This window comes from Eutrigla gurnardus (assembly GCF_963514095.1).
Source record: "Eutrigla gurnardus genome assembly, chromosome: 14".
Lineage (NCBI taxonomy): Eukaryota > Metazoa > Chordata > Actinopteri > Perciformes > Triglidae > Eutrigla > Eutrigla gurnardus.
The window spans coordinates 2,764,938-2,785,057 of NC_139937.1; the positions used below are offsets into that span (position 1 = coordinate 2,764,938).

The following is a 20,120-nucleotide window of genomic DNA, read 5'->3' on the forward strand; positions in this document are numbered from 1 at the left end:
ACGTTATCTAACATCAGCTCACACTAGTGTAAAAGTGAAAAGTGAGTGTGAGTCCCCTCTGGGGGGGAGTTGGATCTAAGGTCACATGGAAAACTAGGCAACCCAGGTGTCAGATTGGTAATGTGGGTACGCTTCGCGGTGTAAAATAGGGTGTGGAGTCCTGCCAACAGCGTCAGGCTGACCGTCCCAGTCAGAAAACTGTCCCCACCTCGTCCGCTCGTTTACATAGGAAGCAAGAAAACACAGATGTGTCTCCGTGTCAGGGTGAGGTTGAGTGTCAGATCTCCCAGGATCCCTCACCAGGCACACGGGTCATTCACACTCACCCGGTCCACGCGGACTTCTCACCCAGCAAGTCCGGTTTAATAAATCATCGTCGGTGAGAGCTGAGCAGGCTGACAGTCCGGCAGGTAGTTGGCTCAATTCTCTATTAAATTCTGTGATCCTCCTCCTCATCGAATTCTTCATATATATAGATGTGTGTGTGTGTGTGTGTGTGTGTGTGTGTGTGTGTGTGTGTGTGTGTGTGTGTGTGTGTGTGTGTGTGTGTATGTGTGTGTGTGTGTGTGTGTGTGTGTGTGTGTGTGTGTGTGTGGTCTCGTTCCCTATCTAATATGGCTCCTGAGTACTTTTTGAAAAACATATATAAAAACAAAATTATGAACGACACTTCTGTTGGTTTTGTTTCACCCATCCAGTCAGTCTATCTACAATAATGGCACCGCTGTATATGGCAATATGGCAAATTTTGTTACAAAATATGGCTGATGTAGGTTATCACATAACTGGATATTCCCCACCTAGATTTTTAATTCAGTCATCATCATATTTAAGCGATGTAATTACAAGATAACACTAATTTGAATTCCCTTAACACGTTGTACTGTTACTCTACTTTATACTTCTAGGTTTTTTTCTTGCAGTTGTATATCTAATAGTTAAATGCAGGAGGTGATCTATTCCCCATACCTTTGATGAGGGGTAAACTCTAGGCACAAACCTCACACTGTCACCTCATTTTTACTCCCCGTCCTGATCCCCTGACTCCCCCCTCCACTTCCTGCTGACCCCCCTCCGCCGCCCCCTCCCGGTATGAAATGTAGCTGCTCAATGGTGTTCTGCCTTTTCGCTGCGAAAGCCATCCTCCTGGCGCTGTGGCCACCGAGTGTTCCCGTTCCCATGACTACCCCCGCCCCGGGCATCTCCCCCGCCCAACCCATGCCCCCGCTCATGTGCCCCGTCATGGCCGTATTCCTCTCCTGCTCCCGTCCGGACGTGGGGTGAGAGTTCATCTTGATCATGTGGTGTCGATCCAGGGAGGGCGTGGCACAGACGTTCTGCTGGGACTGGGCCTTCTGCTGGCGAGGCAGCGTCGGGACGATCCCTCCTGTGTGGGCGTATGGATCCATGACCCCCATCCTCTCCTCCAAATGGTCCGGGGACATGAGCAGCCGTTCCTGTCTGTCCTGCCTCTCCTGTCTGTCCTGTCTCTCCTGTCTCTCCTGCCTGTCCTGTCTCTCCTGTCTCTCCTGCCTGTCCTGTCTGTCCTGCCTGTCCTGTCTCTCCTGCCTGTCCTGTCTCTCCTGTCTGTCCTGGGTCTTCCTGGTGAGGGTCTGTGTGTTGGAGTTCTTATTGGAGGCAGCCATGGCTTTGTAGTACTGGTGTTGCTGGTTCTTGGACAACCTGGACAGTGTCCCCGTGTTGCCAGGGACGTCACCCATGTTGAGCAGCTGATCAGTGGATTTCACTTTCCTGGCGGGCTTGGAGAGAGTGTCGTAATTGGGGTTGTACTGGGGCTCTGGAGGATCCAAGGGGTAAGGATTGGGGGTGGGTGAGGCGGGCATGCCGGACGGCGGCGGTGGGATCCAAGAATGGGCCGCATGCCTTGGGAGGGTCCCTCTCCCACTGAGGGTGTAGTCTCCACCCCAGTGGAGGTGGTGCTGAGAGGACTGGAGGGCCGGCTGGGCTGTGTGAGGCCGGCGCTTAGTGGTGCAGTAACCAGACGAGTACTCGTCGAGACCTTTTTCTGGAAGCCAAACAGAATTTCTCTGAATCGGTTATCACCACAGTAAATAGCATCAGCACATAATGACGCATCCTGCACTTGGCGCCCTCATGTCAAGAGCGTCACCGTGCTTCGGTACTCATGAAACGGCTGCGAGGGGGACAGAGGGTGCCGCTCGTCCTCGTCTCTGCAAAATGAAGGTACTCACCGAGGCGTTTGAGTGAGGAGTATCTGTTGAGCTCCGGCTTGGTGGCGCTCTCATAGGAGGGCGGCAGCTGAGCCAGGTTGTGCAGGGAGTGGTGGAAGGCCGGCTGGGATTTGGTGTTGTTGTGCTTACTGGAAAGCAAGGTGCCTCCAGCTGCCAGCTGAGCATTGTTCATCCGAGGGGTGCGCTCTACAGAGACCACGGGGAGACAACCACTGTGTGTTAAATGAGATTTGCTCCTCTGGATATATCGCGCCGCATGTAAGCTGCGTGTGAATCCGCTATCACATTCACTGGAAGCGACTGATTTTAACTTGCTTTCAACGCGAGCAAACCGAGCTCTGATCATCATTATTACTGTCGGGATGAATGAGTCTACTTTTGAGCTTAAATGAAACAGAACAATGTCAATGAAGCATCGTGGTGATTACATGTCATTCAAGAGGAGCCCGGCTTTCACCAGCTGTCTTACCGATGGTTGCGGTGTGTTTGGGGCTGGTGCCTGATGAGTGGATGAAATTGTGTTGCAAATTGCCCACTGCAAGTCAAAAGAACATAAGGTAATCAGCTCAAAATGGATGCCAGGCAGTTTCCAGTTCAACGGTCCCTTGACATAAAAAGATGGTGGCAACTAGACATTTATGCATCTGCAAATCAATTCAACCTTCACGTCATGTCTCTGAGTTTCTCAACGTCATCCTGTAAAGCATACACGTGTTTCAAAGCACACAGACTCCTGCTCTCTTCTTCCACGGCGACAAAGACATCTTGATGGTGGGACACAGAAAACATCTAGCGATCACATGCGGACGTGACAAACACAACGTGTCTCGGCACACAGAGGCTGCAGCTACAAAAGCTCTGATTGTGCCTCTGATTGTGCTATTCACTCATGCCGTAGAAGACCCTGAACCCTCACATCTGTTGTCCTTGCTGGGCAGTCCTGGGGCGTACATATTTTTGGGCGGTCTCCCCAGTGTTCCCTGTCCGTCGCCGACAGCCAGAGCCACGCTGTTGTTCCTCTCGTCCTGCTGGACTGGGCTGGACTGGTGTCGCAACATGTCGACCAAGGCTCTAATGATGCGATAAACACAAGTAAAACACAGATGGAGTTAAACTGAACAGGTTAAAACTAGTAGTTAGACTTACTAAATCAAACCTGTGGCTAATGGCTGACCGTTGTACCACATGAATGTCATGGAGTTATGCTCAGTTGTCTTTGTTGAGGTCTCGCACATTTGTAACATTTTTTTTCTTCATTTTTGTCATTATAAATATTATTCACATTGTATAATTTTCAGGGAGTGTATTTAATTGATCGATCATATTCATGTGAAAGATAAATGTGAGAAATTTGATTTGAGAGAAATTTAATCAAAATCCATCTTATATTTTTTTAAATATATGCTGCATGTTAATTGTGTGGAAATCAGTTATGACACCATTAGTCTTTAGCATTAAAGGGATCAACCAAAATGCTCTATATCAGTCTACAACCAGCATCCTCCAAAAGTGGAGCCTGAGAAAGGAAACTGCAACCTGAACAAAAAGCTGAATGCAAATCTGTATTGCCAAGACTACGGGCCATAGTATGAGATGAAAAGGCCCAGAGGAAAAAAAAACGTGCATGAATTCTGCAGCTCGGAGATCAAATATGTTTCATCTGATGACTAACAAAATCATTCTGAGCCCAACATGATGAATCTGGGCCATTTATGGAGTTGAAAAGCTCATTTCATTGCAGTATTCATATATTGAAGGGTTAGTAAATGCAGCAGTGTATGTTTCCGTAGCCTCACCTGGGCATATTGAGGTCCCGTTGGTTGGCTTCCTGCTGCACCTTATTGAAGACCACCTTGATGCCCACAGCGACAGCCACCATGAACACAATCACGCCTCCGATGACGAAGCCCGTGTTGTGGCTTTGCTGCTTCAGTGGATCAAAGTCTGGGTCGGGACCAAATTCCTCTATTAACATGGTGGCGTCTGTCTGCGGCTTGGCCCAGTCTGGAGAGTAATAGTTTTTACAGTTCTCCTGCTCGAGTTGCCGGCTTCGCTCTGGGCAGCAGAAGCGGTAGTGGCAGGTTCCGCAGCAAAATATGAAGGTGTCCTTGGAGCAGTTGAAAGCGCTGTCAAAGTGTCCCATTACGTCATAATAACCCCGGCATACATCAATCCATATGTCCATCATGCGGGGTTGAATGGGCGGGAGCTGGGCGGCGCTTAAGGGAGGCGCGAGGGCCTCTGATGAAGTCACATTCTTGGGGAACATGACTTGGGGAAGGGGTCGAGGAGGCACCTCCAGAGCTCCCGCTGAGGTCGCCGGAGGCTTCTCGGGGCTTTTGGTCCGGCCTCGGAGAGCAGCCGGCCTGATGTTGGCCTGCATGGCAAGGAGAAGCAGAGGGGGACTGGGGCCAGCCTCGGGCTGCTCGGTGGAAGGCCTCGCCGAGGGGTCGAGTTGCCGAGGAGGAGGGGACGGAGAGGTCTCCACAACAGTGGTGAGCGGGGCAGTGAGGAGGGAGAGCAGGGAGACAGCGAGGACTCGGATATTGGTGGTGGGCGTCATTTTTACATGACTAAGAGATCTATTTTGTGTTGTTGAGTCAATGCCGTTACAACGCTGGATCCACTTTTGCAGTTTAACCCACTAAAATGGCATGTGAAATATTCAAGTAGCATGTACAACCTACTGGATATTGATGATGTATCAGCAGTCTCATTCAGCAATGTTGGATGATGAAACTTTGAAGGCTGGTTTCTGTTTTAAATGAGAAACTGCATTTTTTGATATGGTTTTAATATAAGAAAAGGTCAGGAACAACACCAGTGAGGAGGTCTGACACTATCAAAAACACTTCAGTAGGTTTCAATAATTGTTGTTAATGGTATTGAAAGGGTTTTAATTTACTTCTAGAAAGGAACTCTGAATGTTGAACGGCTTCGTCTTTTGTCCTCTCAAGTCTGGAACACTAAAATGGATGCAGCTTTGTAAAAAGGACAAATTGAAAACAACAATCGTCATGCTTTTAGTCCTTAATGCCTCGTTCGGAACTGCCCATTGAACAAAAGAAATAATATCAGACCGGGATGGAATTAATTTCTGTAACCACAAAGGCCGGTGAAAATGAATTGGGGAGGATATTCAATCAAATATGGCTGTCCTTTACATTTCTGTGCTGATCACGGCACTTGAACAATATTCCATGTTTTATCAAATGTAAACGCATTCCTGGACGACTACTTCAGTCTGGCACTACATACATTCAGAAGTGTCACTGATTTAAGCTGAAAGCAACTATTTTCTGAAAAAATGTAGGAAATATTTTCATATAGGCTATGTTGTGTTTATTGGCTTAGTAAGAGATCAAATAGGATTCATAGACAACAAAGCTGCCTATTAATGAGTTTATATGCATCTATAGACACGCCGTGTTCCTTATCTCGATCTTCTCTATTGGATTCAAATGCATCTGTAGTCGCCTGGCATGGACTGTAACTGTGATTGGGGGGGGGGGGGGTGATAATGAGGGAGACTCAGCTGAAGTGTTAGAAGACTGTAACAGTTGAAAATGAGGAGTAAGCAGAAAGCAAGGAACCAACTCCCAGCCTGTGAAAAAACACTGCGAAACGAGGCGAATATCACAGATTGCTTAAACGCTCTCTATTCAGCTTTTAGGCTCCAAAAAGTCACCCGCGTCACTCAACCGCGCGTCGCTAATTAAATGCGATCCGAGTGGCACGTCGTCTCCGCGTGCACGTCGTCCCCGCGTGCACGTCTCCCCGAAAGTGAAACGATTCCTGGTTTATCTCCGAGCTACAAAAGAATATCACTTTTGTCGAGAAATATGTAAATGTGTGAAAGTTATTGTGTCGGAGGTGTTTGGCAATAATAGACAGAGGCAGATCTGTCTCCCACAGAAATTATAATTATATGTAATTATCAAAAACGTCCCTATCTGTAGCGGAGAATGTAGGCACAGATGGGGGAGAGGAGGGGGGCTCCGCTTGTTTCAGTGACGTGCTCCTCTGACCTCCCGAGGAGAGTTCAGAGAAGGAGAGAGTCTTCTTGTGTCGTTCCACGCCGACAAACCCGGAGCGGATCCGCTGGAACACAGATGAGAGGCGTGATTAGAAAGAACACGGGGAGTTTGCTTTTTATTAATTGCATTATTTGCGCTGCGAGAGGCCCAGCGTGCGCGTGCGTGTGTGTCAGCGTGCGCTTTGGGGTTGCAGGAGCTCCTGCGAAAGCAAAGCGACGGAGAAAGAGGAGAGCAGAGCGATAAATGCAGGGTAGGGATTTAAACGAGCAAAGAGATTGTGGCGAGCGGGAAGAGCCAGAGGTATAGATGCAGAGACGACCGTGAGTGGGAGGGCGGTGTGTGTGGGTGGCACGGAATCAAGTACATTTCTCCCAGCACTTACAACACAGCACATCACACACACAGCAACGAAGCGGGGTCTGCAAACACGGTCGATGCCACACACACACACACACACGCACACACACACACACACACACACACACACACACACACACACACGCACACACACACACACACACACACACACACACACACACACACACACACGCACGCACACGAAGGGCGCTGATCAGCTGCTGGTGGAACAGTTAACATGGGGAGAATGTGAAAAGGAAAAAAGGCTTTGTGCATGAGAGAGACTATAGTAGGTTCTGTAAACCTTGTCAGTCTCTTTCTCTGCTTCTCCTCCTTTTCTCCCTCGTTCTCCCTTTCTCGGATTGTGTGCGTGGGTTGAGGCAGCTAACTCTCTCAGAATAGCACTGCAGCTCTGTCTGTGTGTGAGTGAAAGAGAAGGGAGGCACAATCCAATCTACACCCATTAGCCCCAGCAGATTGTACAGTCACATCTGCCCGTCTCCTGCTGGACACGATGCCTTCAATGCCCAACTCCCACAAGAATGTCACATTACAGCTTTGTGACAATGAATGAGATGTCCTCCTGCACCCAAAAGCATTGCATTTCTTAAACCACATCTTTCCTGCAAAATGACACAACATACAACAAAGCACTGTTTTCCTGTAGGTATTTTCTATACTTCTGAGGCGACAGAAGAGGAAGCGAGACCGAGGATGGGAACTAAAAGGGGCGAAGGGCATCATCCCCCATCTGTGGAGACGCATCCCCGAGTCCCGCTGCAGAGAGCCGGCTCAATGGATCCCTTTCATTGCGAGCGAAGCGAATGAAGCCCACGGCTCCCCTGACTTCCATCAGGATGCAGACCAGCTGTGCAGACGACTGGGCATGCAACGATTCCAACAGGTGTTTGTTGGAAATGACACAAAATGGCCTCTTTGCTTCTTTCTTAAAAGACGCTGTTGCATAAAAAAAGCCCGCAGTGAGATGTGAATCAATGAAGGGGAGAAGAAAAAATCAATCTTAATACAATACGTTGACGCAAAAGACAGTGAATGAAAGCAGCGGAGCCGCTCCGGTCTTTAATAACAAGCTGCGCAATGACTCCGCATCTGGACGCAGACTAGAACACAAGCCGTCCTTCATTAAGGTTCATAAGTTGCAACTTGCAACGAACAAGCATGCGGGTTATGGAAATGCCTTGCATGTATCAGAAAGCTAAGAGTGCGTGGGTGTATCCGTGCCGGTGCGTGCGTGTGTGTGTGTGTGTGTGTGTGTGTGTGTGTGTGTGTGTGTGTGTGTGTGTGTAGTCCGGCTCGATGTGTCGCTCCTAATAACACGATGTTCATAACGTCGCAATGTGCTGTCGATTAAAGTGTTTTAAGTGATGAAAAGCACGCAGCGGAGAGATGTTTCTGTGGCGCAGCTTTCATCCAACATGTTTGGTTTTCCAGCCTCCGGCGCAGCTGGTGCGTCCAAACACAAGCAAACACATCTCCTTTTTTCCCTTCCACTTCTCTTTCATGCAGACTGAAACATAGGCTACAATGACGGAATCAAACGGTTTTGCGCGTAATTCGGTGTTGTAAGGAAAGGTGCAGTAACGTCGTGTCTTACCTGCGCGTTGCTCTGGGGTCTGATGCTGGAGAGCAGCGCGGTGGAGGCTGCGCACTGTGTCCGTCCGCTCCTCAGATGGCAGCCGTGTTATTGTGACACAGGACGATCGGGGCAGCCTCAACTGTTGCTGGAGCCGCGACCGGGCTTAAATGGTTTCCCCCGCAAGTGCCGCGGATTTCAGCGGTTGTTGACGTGTATCCATCAGGCTATTGGTAATCCATTATCACGGCAGAAAGAGGGGAGGGGGACGCGAGTAGGAAAGAGAGAGAGAGAGAGAGAGGGAGAGTCAATGCCCGACGAGATGTTGTGAGATGTTCCGATACATGTGACAAGGCGATGCAACTATATGCTCTATGTCGGAAGATCTCGGGTGTTGTGCCGCACAAGTTACAGCGCAACTAGTCCGGAGATGGCGCGATCCCCCAATTTAACTTTTCTCCATCTAAAATCGACTGAGGCTGGTTTCCTTCATAATTTTCAGGCGAGATGGTTTCCGTCGCTGAACTGCGACTGGCCTCGCGGAGGTCCGACGGTGGGGAGGGGGGTGCTGTGATTGGTCGCTCACGCTGGTGCTGATGAGACTCAACTCCGCGATGATAGTCATTAAGGCCCGTTCAACTAGTGGCGCTCATCTTTATTCCCCTCCATTTAATTTGCCCTGTTAATTGAATGACCCTAAAGACCTCATTTCATAGACTACGAGGAGAAGAAAACATACCGGTCACTCATTTTCTACTGTTCCTTAATAAAAGTAAAATTCGAGGTTGAGACAAAGATATAAAACGGGAAAGTTGCTGAATTAAATCAGCCGGGATAATAATCGGAAGACCTTTATTTGTGTGTGCGTGTGTGTGTGTGTGTGTGAGAGAGAGAGAGGGGGGGGGGGGAGAGACCGTGAGGGTGAGAGCGAGAGAGATGGTTGCCACAGCAACTGTGTCATTATGTTGGTGGCAATTCTGAAAGCGATGAAACGGGGTAGGGGAGAGGATTGGCGCAATAGCTCCACCACTGGATCGTGAACGACGCAGTCCATCAGACCGGGTCTGCGTCGGTCATTCATGGTCTCTGAAGCTTAACCCAGCAGGAAGTGTCACACATGCAGGCTGCGACATGTGAAGGGAAGAGTACACAACATCAACACAAGGACTTCAGTCATTTCACAATGCATTTCAGTGTTTGTTTGGCGAAAACACAACATGGGGAGGGAACGCTCCGGAGGTGGATCCGCGCTTCGAAGACGGGGCTTGGGAGAAAGGTGTAAAGGGTTATGTGGAGCCCCAGGTGTCCAAGAAGGGCCTGATAATTACCTGCATGGCAGGCAGCTATTTCTACACAGGTGGGTGGGCTGCTGCGTGTCTGCACTAGATGGTCCAACGACGCTCTACCGGGTGCACTCTCACTGCTCTGCTGGGGTGGATGCAATTACTGCTTTCCTCATAATGGTTATTCCATCTCTGCAGAACAGGAGACCACTATAAACAGAATAAAGTGCTATTGTACATGACTGAGCAGTAAAAGTAGAGGCTGGTTTTCCATTTCTCAGTGTTCAATTGATACACACACAGTCAGACTATTACAACAGAGCAGCTCATGTTCTGATATGAAAAATAATTTTGTGTGCAAAGGATATCCAAATAAAAGCAAATATGACTTATTTTTCCATTTCACTTGTTGTATTTCAATGTTTTATTAATTTAAATAATTTAAAATAGACACAAAATATCCAGCCAACATTCTGCACAAGAACAGGAGATTCGGAGGCACATTTTCCATCCAAATTAAGACAGTGCTTCAGTGTGTTTCCTTGGGAAATGTAGGCCCCGCATGCATCTAGTACAGAGAGAAAACCTGCCCAGGAAACCCTGCCGGTGCAACAGGTGGGGAGACAAATTCTATCAAACATGGAGGCTTTCCCACGGATGTCTTCTTAGGGCCCGAGCTGGTCGGAGAGTCCGGTATCCGAGAGCACATTTAGGCTAGTCACACCACTGTATGCTTAATACAGAGATCAGAGGATTCAGTTTTTAAAAAGTAGTCTGGCAAACTACCCCATTGCCTCACAGACACTGATCTAGGTCTTCACATAAAACCACAAGACAGCTGAATATGAACGTGTCAATTATAAACAACTTTTGAAAATACTGGACAGTGAAACCATTTTAGAAAAGGGGGAAAAAAAGGAACTTAAAAAGGGGTTGAGATTCCACACAAAAAACATAGCATACCTCTTATGCTTCACTGCCAGGGCTTTCCATACATTTACTAACTTCAGATCACAATATGAAAAATACTATTTGAAAAGATGGTACAATATTGTGTGACATTAACAATATTTCTCTCCCAAAAGTGAACCTGCTGACTTCTTGCAGGAATTGTTTTGCAACTTCTACCATTATTTCCTTTAAGTTCAATTTGAAAACCTGACTTTGATTAAAGTGACATCCTGGTTTGGACTCGTGCGTCGAGTCTGGCTGAGCAGTACACAGTACCATCACAGCCACATTTACCATGAAATGCCTTTAAAAGAGCTGATATGAAGTGTGAGACAATAGTAGTTATGGTTCATTACTGGACACGAGGGACCATGGCTTCTAGTGACACCCATTCCCTGTATCAATCATTCACACCAGGCTGAGGGCAAAACACAACGAATGGCATGATTTCCAAAGCAACGGCATTGTCTTCCTTTAAAAGAGGAAAAACATCTTATCATCATGTCTTTAGGTATGGTAATAATTAACAAACCTGTAATGCCTACAGGACAAACTGGTAGCAAAACAGAAGTTACGGTATAAGTACAAAGTGGACAGTCTGGATGGTAGAAAGAGTCAGAAAAAGGGAACAAAAACATTGTCAGCACACTTCAATATTTATATTTACACACTCTCGCGCTCACAAACGTACACACACACTGAGAACTTCGTGGAGGTATTAAAGTCGCCTCAATGCACGCTTTTTATCTGCTTTCTTTTTCCCTGCTACATTACTTGTGCTGCTACTACTACTGTTGCTATTGCTGGTGGTGGTACTGGCGCCATTAGCTCCGTTACCAAGAGCTGCTGGCACGCTTGCTGCGCTGGGTCCCGCTCTCTTCATGGGGTCACCTGCATGCTTCTTCGGCTGTGGGCCGTCATTAGGGTCCTGAGGTGCCCCGGAGGTCCCGCCCATGGCGTGGATCTCTGTGAGCAGACGAGCACGGGACTCATATTCTGCATAGTCCTCTAACAGCAAACGCCCGGCTTCTTCGTTCAGAGCCGACTCCGGATTCGGATGGATGAGAAGACACTTAATTGTCTGTGGAGAAAATTAAAAATAGGCAAAATGTTAAAAAAATAGTGACGGCAACACAGCTGATTCTCCGAGCAACAAAGACTGACGGTTCGGCTTACAAGTAAGACATGTCTGATGCCGAGTTCGGCCTTCCAGTCCCTCTTCAGCACGTTGACACAGATCTCTCCCTTGTGACCCACATTGGGGTGAAAAATCTTGGTCAGGAAATACCCCTTGGGTGGAACCGCAGGGAAGTCCTTCCCGAGGACCAGACGCATTCGGAAAACGCCACCAGCAAACGGAGTTCCCTCTGTCGAAGCATAAAGAATTCATCTCATGAACAGTATGTCCCGACTTTGCCAAACTTGTTCCAGAAAAACAAAGAGGGTCACGGAGCGGCTACTAAGTCAGCTAACAAAAACATGGAAACTCCTTGTTCTTTATCATTATTTCTTATGTCAGGGTTTCTTCTGCTTTATTATACATATTTAAATGCCTTTATAACCAAAATTGAAGAAAAAGAAAAACACTAATTACTACATCAATTACTTAACGTGTTAAACACTCCCTGAACAAAATACACTGAGCCTCATAAACATGGCCTGGCACCGGTTTCAGCCATGCCGTGAGACCTTGGTGTTATAGCCATGTTTTCATTGTCGTCACTAGCTAGTAGACAGCTTGTGCAACTGCTCTGAGCATCCCGGCCGCAAACAAAATACGAGTGTTGTTGGTTCAGCTAGCCGGATCTGTGTGACGTTAATGCAAAAACATTTGGTTAATGGTTAAAAAAAATACAAATGACTGATTATCAATATCAAACTTCCCATGTCGTAGCATTATTAAAACACGTGAAAGATTGATGAAGACATTGATACCAATTAACACTTTATTATTAGATTCATTAATTCAATGGGTTTTAAGGATCAGTGGGAACCCCGATACAGTTTGCATATATCTAATACCAATACCAGTATCAGTGTCTAATGCAGAAAACATGCAGAGAAGTTGCTCTGTGGATGAGTTACCATGTGAATGAAGTGTTTGGCTCTTCAAGCTGCACTTAACGCTAACATGGTCTGAAGAAAAGAGCTCATTGGGATAAGATAGCATTGTCCATTGTCGGCTGTGTGGTTTGAGTGGGTAACGGTTGTCACATGGAATTAGTAACATCTAGAAACAAAAACACTCCGATACAAAGCGTTAATACAATAATATGTACAACGTAATGTATGTCTTTAAGAGTTGATCACCTGATGGGTAAATTATGTAAAATAACTTAAACAAAGTGGAGCAGACCAGCGTTACATGAGAGCCATTGCAAGCAAGACGAGTTCACAAGTGAGAGCTCTTATCACCTCATGTTGATGATAAAATGTTGGTCATCAAATTAAATCCATCTTCACTGCCAAGCAGTCATCAAGCTATTTTATTGAATGTGTAGGCAGTGGGGCTGACTGTACTGTAAGCTGCAAGTATGACGTAAAGTTATTTCATTTTTAAACTAAATTATTTTTAATTACTCAGGAGGAGACATGATAAAATCATCTTACACCAAACTGCATTGTGACTTACTCTAGTTTTTTGTTGACCTTTATATGATTTACTCAAGAATTATGTGATTGTTATAGTAGTTAGCCTGTCCAATCAAACAATAAAAAAATAAACTTGAATGAATACTGTAAAAGACAATACAGAGGACCCATCTCTGCTGAATATGTTTTATAACATTGTCTTATCATGCAACAATTTAATACCAAAATGCACACATGGCATTTTTCCCCCTTTCATATTATTTAACTTATCATGGCCAAAGCCTGTTTGGTTTGACACCATATTGCAATCCTTACCTGGTCCTTCGATGGCTGTATGTAGCTCAGTTATGTCTTCTTCACTGGGATAAATCTTGATACCCTCAGGAGGGTCTGCTGCTAAAGCTGAAATCTCTTTGTAGACCAAGCGAAGAACATGAGGAGGCAAATTCTCCACATTGGAGTTCTGGAGAGGGAAAGGAAGATGGTTTTGTCAACTCTGGTTCCGCAGGGTTCAACAACAACAAGGATTGCCCGGGACAAGTCAAATGTCATGTCAGGTTAGTAAATCTAGCAACTCACTTGCTCAATTGCTGAGTAAAATGGAGAGAGAAAAAAACCAGGCCAATATTTGAATGCTTTTGTGATCTTTTTCCTGGATCTTATCACCAACACAACTATGAAAAATATATACGATGCTAGAAAGTATTATGATAGTGGACAAAAATGCAAGTGTGTGAGAATAATGAATACTCTATCAGCTTTGAAAAGCCACAACAGCTCACATAGACAGTCACTGCATAACTAATGCAAATGCCTTTGATGTGTAGGCTGTATGTGATAAACAATTTGTTGAGCTTAGACTAAATCAAATCAATGCGACATTTTCAATGATGTCTAAACAAACGATTCAATATACTGTGTAATGATAAAAGTGGACAAAGATCAACCATCATTAAAACCCAACTGGCACATGATCATCATCCTTTTCTCTTCGATGTGCACACACACGGGGGGCGTTTTGTCCGAGAGTTCATGAGTTTTCCATGTTTGGTTGTAACGTGAGCCTATTCATAATAGTTACAACTCTACAAATAAGAAACACTGAGCTGTCTGGGTGAGCAACAAAGCCATTAACGTTACACCGCGTACGTAACGGTATCATATAACGTTAGAAACTCAAAAAAGTTTAACAAACAAAATCAACCTATCTGGCATCTACACAATCGCGACAGCAAGGAAACATGACTCTAATGATACGGTTTTTGTAAGGTCCAGTAAGGGCCATCCAGTCGATAGATAACTTTAACGTTACGTTAGCATCACCGTTAGCGCTAACGTTACTAGCCTAGCCTCAATAGGATACCGTTAATGTTAAAGAAGCTCGGTGGGTTTAAAATGTTAAACAGTATTTAAAACAACAAATGCATCTATTACATTAAACATACGTAGAAGACGATTCATAATTAACGCAAGAGACTCCAGCAAGTAGACACAACCCAAATTAAAAGCTCGACGGCTGGCGACGGCTAAATATCGGATCAAGCTAGCCGCTACTCCCGCTAGCTGTTAGCAATAACCTCGGCCCCCCGACTTACCATCTTCAGATGAGTTCTGCTAAGGCGGTGGGTGTCTGGCTGCTGTCAGATACAAGGAGATCGTTCCGTAATGTTTGAAAAACTGTCTTTTTTGAAAAACTTAGCCGGTCTCACTGGCTACTCGCCTTTTCTTCTTAGCGTTGACACAGGAACAAAAATACGATCCTCAGTTTAACTTACTACCAGCGACCAATGGGCATCTTAGTGACGTTTCACGTCAGAATATTTGAGCCAATAACGACACACAATTGCCGTCACGTCACAGCGGGAAGCACTATCAGCCACACAGAATCGAAAATATGACTGATGCTAGCCAGGCATAGGTCCGTTTGAAAAACTCCAACACTCCCCTGGAAAGTACTGAAAAGATAAAAAATGTTCCGTGAAATACAATTAAAATGCACAAGAAAACATACATAGCATCTAAACAGAAGCAGGGGAGGGAGAACAATAATGAAGAATACTGGCATAACCCGTAAGATTGTTGTTGAACATCACACACCCTAAATACCTTTTTACAGCAGAACCATATACTGTATATGTCACGTTTGTTAGGGGATCTACTACCAACAAAACCAACAGTTAACCAAGACAAACAACCACAAAGACATTGTAATATTGCAGGAATATTAAGAACCCCCTACACCTGCAACCAGCTGCATAGTGCGCACCAGACTGCCCATAATACGATAAACCAGTTTGCAACAACAAATCTCAGTTTAATATGAATATGAATATTAAAGAATGCCACAGCTTTGGAACACAATATTCTCTCTCTCTCTCTTCATGGCCGGTCTGTCTCTGTCCAACACATTCATAATGTCATAATGTAAATAATCTCTATTTCCAAAATCATGGTTTAGAATAAGTGCTCTTATTACATTATGATACACCCTTTAATATATAGATATATATATATAGTGTGTGTGTGTGTGTGTGTGTGTGTGTGTGTGTGTGTGTGTGTGTGTGTGTGTGTGTGTGTGTGTGTGTGCTTTTTGATTTAGATAATAACATGTGTTTTGTGTATTTTTGTCAATATACAATTTAAGATGAGGCAGCTCTTTTGTGTTTCTTCTTTTCTTTCTCAGCACATTTCATTGCATTAAGTATGCAGTTTCTTTGAATTCAACCTGTAAGGTAAAAAAACGCCCCAAAAATTAAACTCAAAAACACTTTCTGTATAATAATCCGTTTGAGGTTTCCATGGTCGTTTATGGTCCATATTACTAACAAAAAACTCAATGTAACCATCATCATCATCATCATCATCATCATCATCATCATCATCATCATCATCATCATCAATCATGAATACTAAAAAATATAATATAAATCCCCAGCGCCGCTGTCGATACGCATGCTGAGCACTAGAGGGCGCTTCAACACCACGTCCGCCAGGCTTGTGAGCAGCTCTGACCGCCGGTTGCACCGAGGACGTCTGTGTGCGCAGCCAATGACAGAAGGGTCCACTAACGTTTATTTCCACTGTGTTTGTATCCAAACGAGTAAAACAGACCCACGGTGGGTTAAAGTGACGGGTTTTCTCGCTCCGGTGCTGCTGTGAATACCGTTACCGTAAAAGGGCGTGACAGCCGCGCGCACAACAACACTACAACATCACAACAAAAACATCTGATCTGCTTCCGGTTTCTGGATGTAGCTGTCAGGCTCCAGCATCTTTTTTTTCTTTTTCTTTTTTTTAACGGGGAAGCGCTTCATCAGCAGGTCGGTAGCTTTATGTAGCTATTGTTGATTAATAATAGTTCACTTTGCCGTTTGTTTTGCTGCCAAACAAAGAGTCTAACCAGCAGGCGGTCACGGTTTAGCCTCCGGTACGCTAAGCTAGCGACTTTTAAGTTATCGTTATCTTGAATTTGGCTGTAAACGGGGCTGCTCCCGTGACTAACCGCGTGCTCATACTCATCCGGTAACGGTGCTTCATCCGTAGACTTGTGTGCGGTTAGCTTTCGGTATGAGCGAAGGAGACGTGTTTCACGAGAAGCAACGGCTGGAGCTGTGCGCGATACACGCACTCAACAACGTGCTCCAGGAGCGGGTGTTCACCAAGGAGACCGCCGACGACATCTGCAAACGGTAAGTCTGAGGAAGTGGAGGTGTCTGTCAAATGTGTGTGTGTAATATGTCAAATGTGTGTGTGTAATATGTCAAATGTGTGTGTGTGTAATATGTCAAATGTGTGTGTGTGTAATATGTCAAATGTGTGTGTGTAATATGTCAAATGTGTGTGTGTAATATGTCAAATGTGTGTGTGTAATATGTCAAATGTGTGTGTGTAATATGTCAAATGTGTGTGTGTAATATGTCAAATGTGTGTGTGTAATATGTCAAATGTGTGTGTGTAATGTGTCAAAGTCACATTCAAGGTGTGAATCCAGCACACATTATTAACAGCAGGCCTTGATAAGAAATGCTGGGCTCCTGACAGTATGATGGCCATCAGCCCACTTTTGTGACCTCAGCCATCAATTTAATGTATTTTACATGATAACTGTGGCTTACATATCCTCCTCCCTATCAAAATGGTATTTCATAACTGTTATGCAGCATATGTTGTTACTTTTTCTTGTGGTCTCATATAACATGTCTACAACCTGCCACAGGTAATAAGGAAACAGAGGGAGAGCACAGTGGAGTGGTGCTGTCTTTTATCAGGAGACGTCTGTGGGTTCACAAAAAATAGCCTGAAACAAGTAACTGCTCCATTACACGGGGAGGAAAGTGTATTCATTTCACCCAAATGTTTGCATTCGTATCCTGATCAATAAATACAATTATTATTGATAAATAAATAAAATAACTTTCCACTGACTAATGTTTCAACAAGGACTGCAAGCCACAGTTTAAATGACAGTGTTCAATCCCATAATGCTTCAAGTCAGCATCTTAAATCGACAGCATCACGCTGACACTTTTTGGACTGGGTCAACTGACTATGAGCCACCGGCTTCTCAACTCGTCACAGTGTTTTCACAGCGGTGCAATGTAACACTGCGAAAGCACTCGCATGAAGTGTGGCTGTTGTTAGGGACGTTCTCACTAACTTAATCGACTGAAACGCTAAGCGATCAGGGTAGCTTGTGACCTTGGCTAAAGAATTTTCTGTGGGGAAACACTGTGACTTCATTGACTCACAGAAACTTCTTTCCCAGGTTGTTATGAACAATTCAGTTCTTTCTGAGTGAAGTGCATTTCTGAGATAAAGATGTTGGGCTTGAGAGTCAACCCCAGAGAATGGAGATGTTCTGTCCTGAGGTCAAACAGATCTGGCAAGAAGATGCATTTAAAACAGAGCTGCACCAAATATGAGGGGGATTATCCCTTTAAAATGCTCCGTTGCTCTCTCTCTCTGCAGGCTGGCTCCACAGTGTGTGGTGAACCCTCATCGCTCGGTGTTAGGTACAGGAAACTATGACGTCAACGTCATCATGGCAGCGCTGCAGAGCCGGGAACTGGCTGCAGTGTGGTGGGACAAACGCAGGTGAGTGAAACCAACTTCACAGACTTCCATAGCAGCAGTCCACCATGAAATATGCTGAACACAACTAATGGATAACTAAGAATATCTCAAGGTGGAAATCTTATTTTATACTTCCTTTCTCCCCTTTTAAAATAAAAAACACAGGACGGTCCAGAGCCTTTGCATGTCAAAGGTCCACGGTTTTATTCTCAATGTCCCATCACGAGTATCTCTGGGGATCGTGTCCCTCCCACTCCGACGCCGGCACTGGCTCGCCGTTCGGCAAGTTAACGGACAGTACTACAACCTGGACTCCAAACTGAAGGGTCCCGCCTGTATTGGGGGAGAGGCAGAACTACGGTAAGAACGTGCATTCACGTCTTTAAAATGTTTCTTTAGGGCAGACCAGTGATCAGCGTGTCCGCTCTGAGTGACATCAAAACTTGGCTTAGGCGCGCTGCTTTGATTTGTGTCGCAGCCAGTGAGTCATCCCATACGATCCCATGTGGTCACATGGGGCTTACGTCACTGTTTATTGTGTTGGAGAGCTGCACTCTTGTAATCTGCCCTCTGTCTGCGTCCATGTTATTCCAACTCTTTCCCTTTCTGTCGTCCTTGTTTCTCTTTCAGCACATTTCTCAGCGAACAGCTTTCTCAGGACGTAGCGGAGATGCTGCTGGTCGTCCAGCGGGAGGTGGAGGAGGACGGCTCGTGGCTGAACTCTGACAACCCAAAGAAATGATGCCTTGGGACGTAACATGCTTTCACATAGTATGGGGGAGGGGAAAACTCCTCTGGGATTATGACAGTTTTGTTTTTGATAAACCTCATGACAGGAAACTCTTCAGGGAATGCACTAAAATCCATTTAATATCTACACACAGAGGAAATTCCAAAGAGAAGCAGAGACAGTGTTGACTCCTGACATGAAGAAAGTAACAGCTGCTCTGATACGACCCATGTGTCTGAGTCGTCCCTCTCTCATTGTGGGAACACTGGGAAGGTGCATCTAAGCTAAGGGCGAAGCAAATGCCGGCTTGTTTGATGATGTTGTGACATATGACTGAACTTTCTCTGTTTTATGGAAGATTGCGGTGTTTATGCATGAAAAAAACCCCATCTGCAATAAGAATAACTGGACTACCTTCAGTACTTAAGTCTCACCAAGATGAAACTGGTTTAACTGGTCCGACACTATTGCAATCAAGTTGCCAAAATCCCATCACTATGTACTGTGTGAAGAACATGGTCATGTCAAGGTACCTGTTATCAAGCGTGACTGAGTGCAGCATCTTGTCCCACGACCACGTTGGCAAACCTCCTATGCACTGCAGTTCCATGTGTTAGCACAGACCCAGGTACCGTGAAGGCATCACCTGGTGAGGCGTTGAAGGATCGCTGGTGTCTTTGCATGTTTAAATCCATTTTACTACTATGCTCTAGACATATTTCATAGTGTGCACAATTTTTAGATTTTTAAATGCGTTTTTGTTTTTCTTCCATGCTGCCTTCGCTTTCCTCGTTCCTTCGTTTAGTGGGGGAAGGATAAACTCAATTTGCAGAGGTTTTGAAATGTGGTTGAGATCCATCACAACAAGCCTCTGTGGTTATGTTATTGACTATCCACATCCACACAGTAAATACAAATACAAAATAAAAGCAGACATGACTTGGATCGGGATGCATGACTGGATTTCATCCACGTCTCGAGTTTCACGCAGTTCTCTTGTGAATGATAGAAGTTAGAAATGTTGATTTGTTTTGAATCTAAAAGAAAGGGTTGCAGGTATATTAGGAGTATTCTATTTTTGATTAGTTTTAAATAACGAACATGCAAAAAAAACTGGTTCTGTATGTAACCTTTGCGTTTGTATTGTCCCTCCTACTGATCTATGCATATCCCAAATAATAGGAGCACTGGTACACGCTCGTGACTAACTCACACGTAAACCTGAGCTCAGCGGTTCCTAATAGTGAAACTTATTTATATTAAACTTGGACCTCTTGTTTTAAGTACGAC

The 20,120-nt window shown here is 45.2% G+C and overlaps 3 protein-coding genes across 3 annotated transcripts; 1 reads left to right on the forward strand and 2 right to left on the reverse strand.

The window, feature by feature from the left end:
• Window positions 1-547: 547 nt before the first annotated feature.
• shisa7a (shisa family member 7a) lies at window positions 548-4,925 on the reverse strand. Its single transcript, XM_084026036.1, has 5 exons — window positions 4,010-4,925; window positions 3,130-3,284; window positions 2,683-2,748; window positions 2,214-2,399; window positions 548-2,026 (listed from the first exon to the last, which is right to left on the reverse strand). Exons 1-5 carry the CDS (start codon window positions 4,774-4,776, stop codon window positions 1,002-1,004), a joined length of 2,199 nt encoding a protein of 732 aa, XP_083882162.1. The 5' UTR covers window positions 4,777-4,925; the 3' UTR covers window positions 548-1,001.
• Window positions 4,926-9,873: 4,948 nt separating this feature from the next.
• On the reverse strand, window positions 9,874-14,784 carry ube2s (ubiquitin-conjugating enzyme E2S). Its single transcript, XM_084027529.1, has 4 exons — window positions 14,623-14,784; window positions 13,343-13,490; window positions 11,612-11,802; window positions 9,874-11,516 (listed from the first exon to the last, which is right to left on the reverse strand). The coding sequence occupies exons 1-4, from the start codon at window positions 14,623-14,625 to the stop codon at window positions 11,154-11,156; spliced, it is 705 nt and encodes a 234-aa protein (XP_083883655.1). The 5' UTR covers window positions 14,626-14,784; the 3' UTR covers window positions 9,874-11,153.
• Window positions 14,785-16,041: 1,257 nt separating this feature from the next.
• josd2 (Josephin domain containing 2) lies at window positions 16,042-20,119 on the forward strand. Its single transcript, XM_084027784.1, has 4 exons — window positions 16,042-16,716; window positions 17,996-18,121; window positions 18,266-18,460; window positions 18,731-20,119. Exons 1-4 carry the CDS (start codon window positions 16,595-16,597, stop codon window positions 18,840-18,842), a joined length of 555 nt encoding a protein of 184 aa, XP_083883910.1. The 5' UTR covers window positions 16,042-16,594; the 3' UTR covers window positions 18,843-20,119.
• Window position 20,120: the final 1 nt, after the last annotated feature.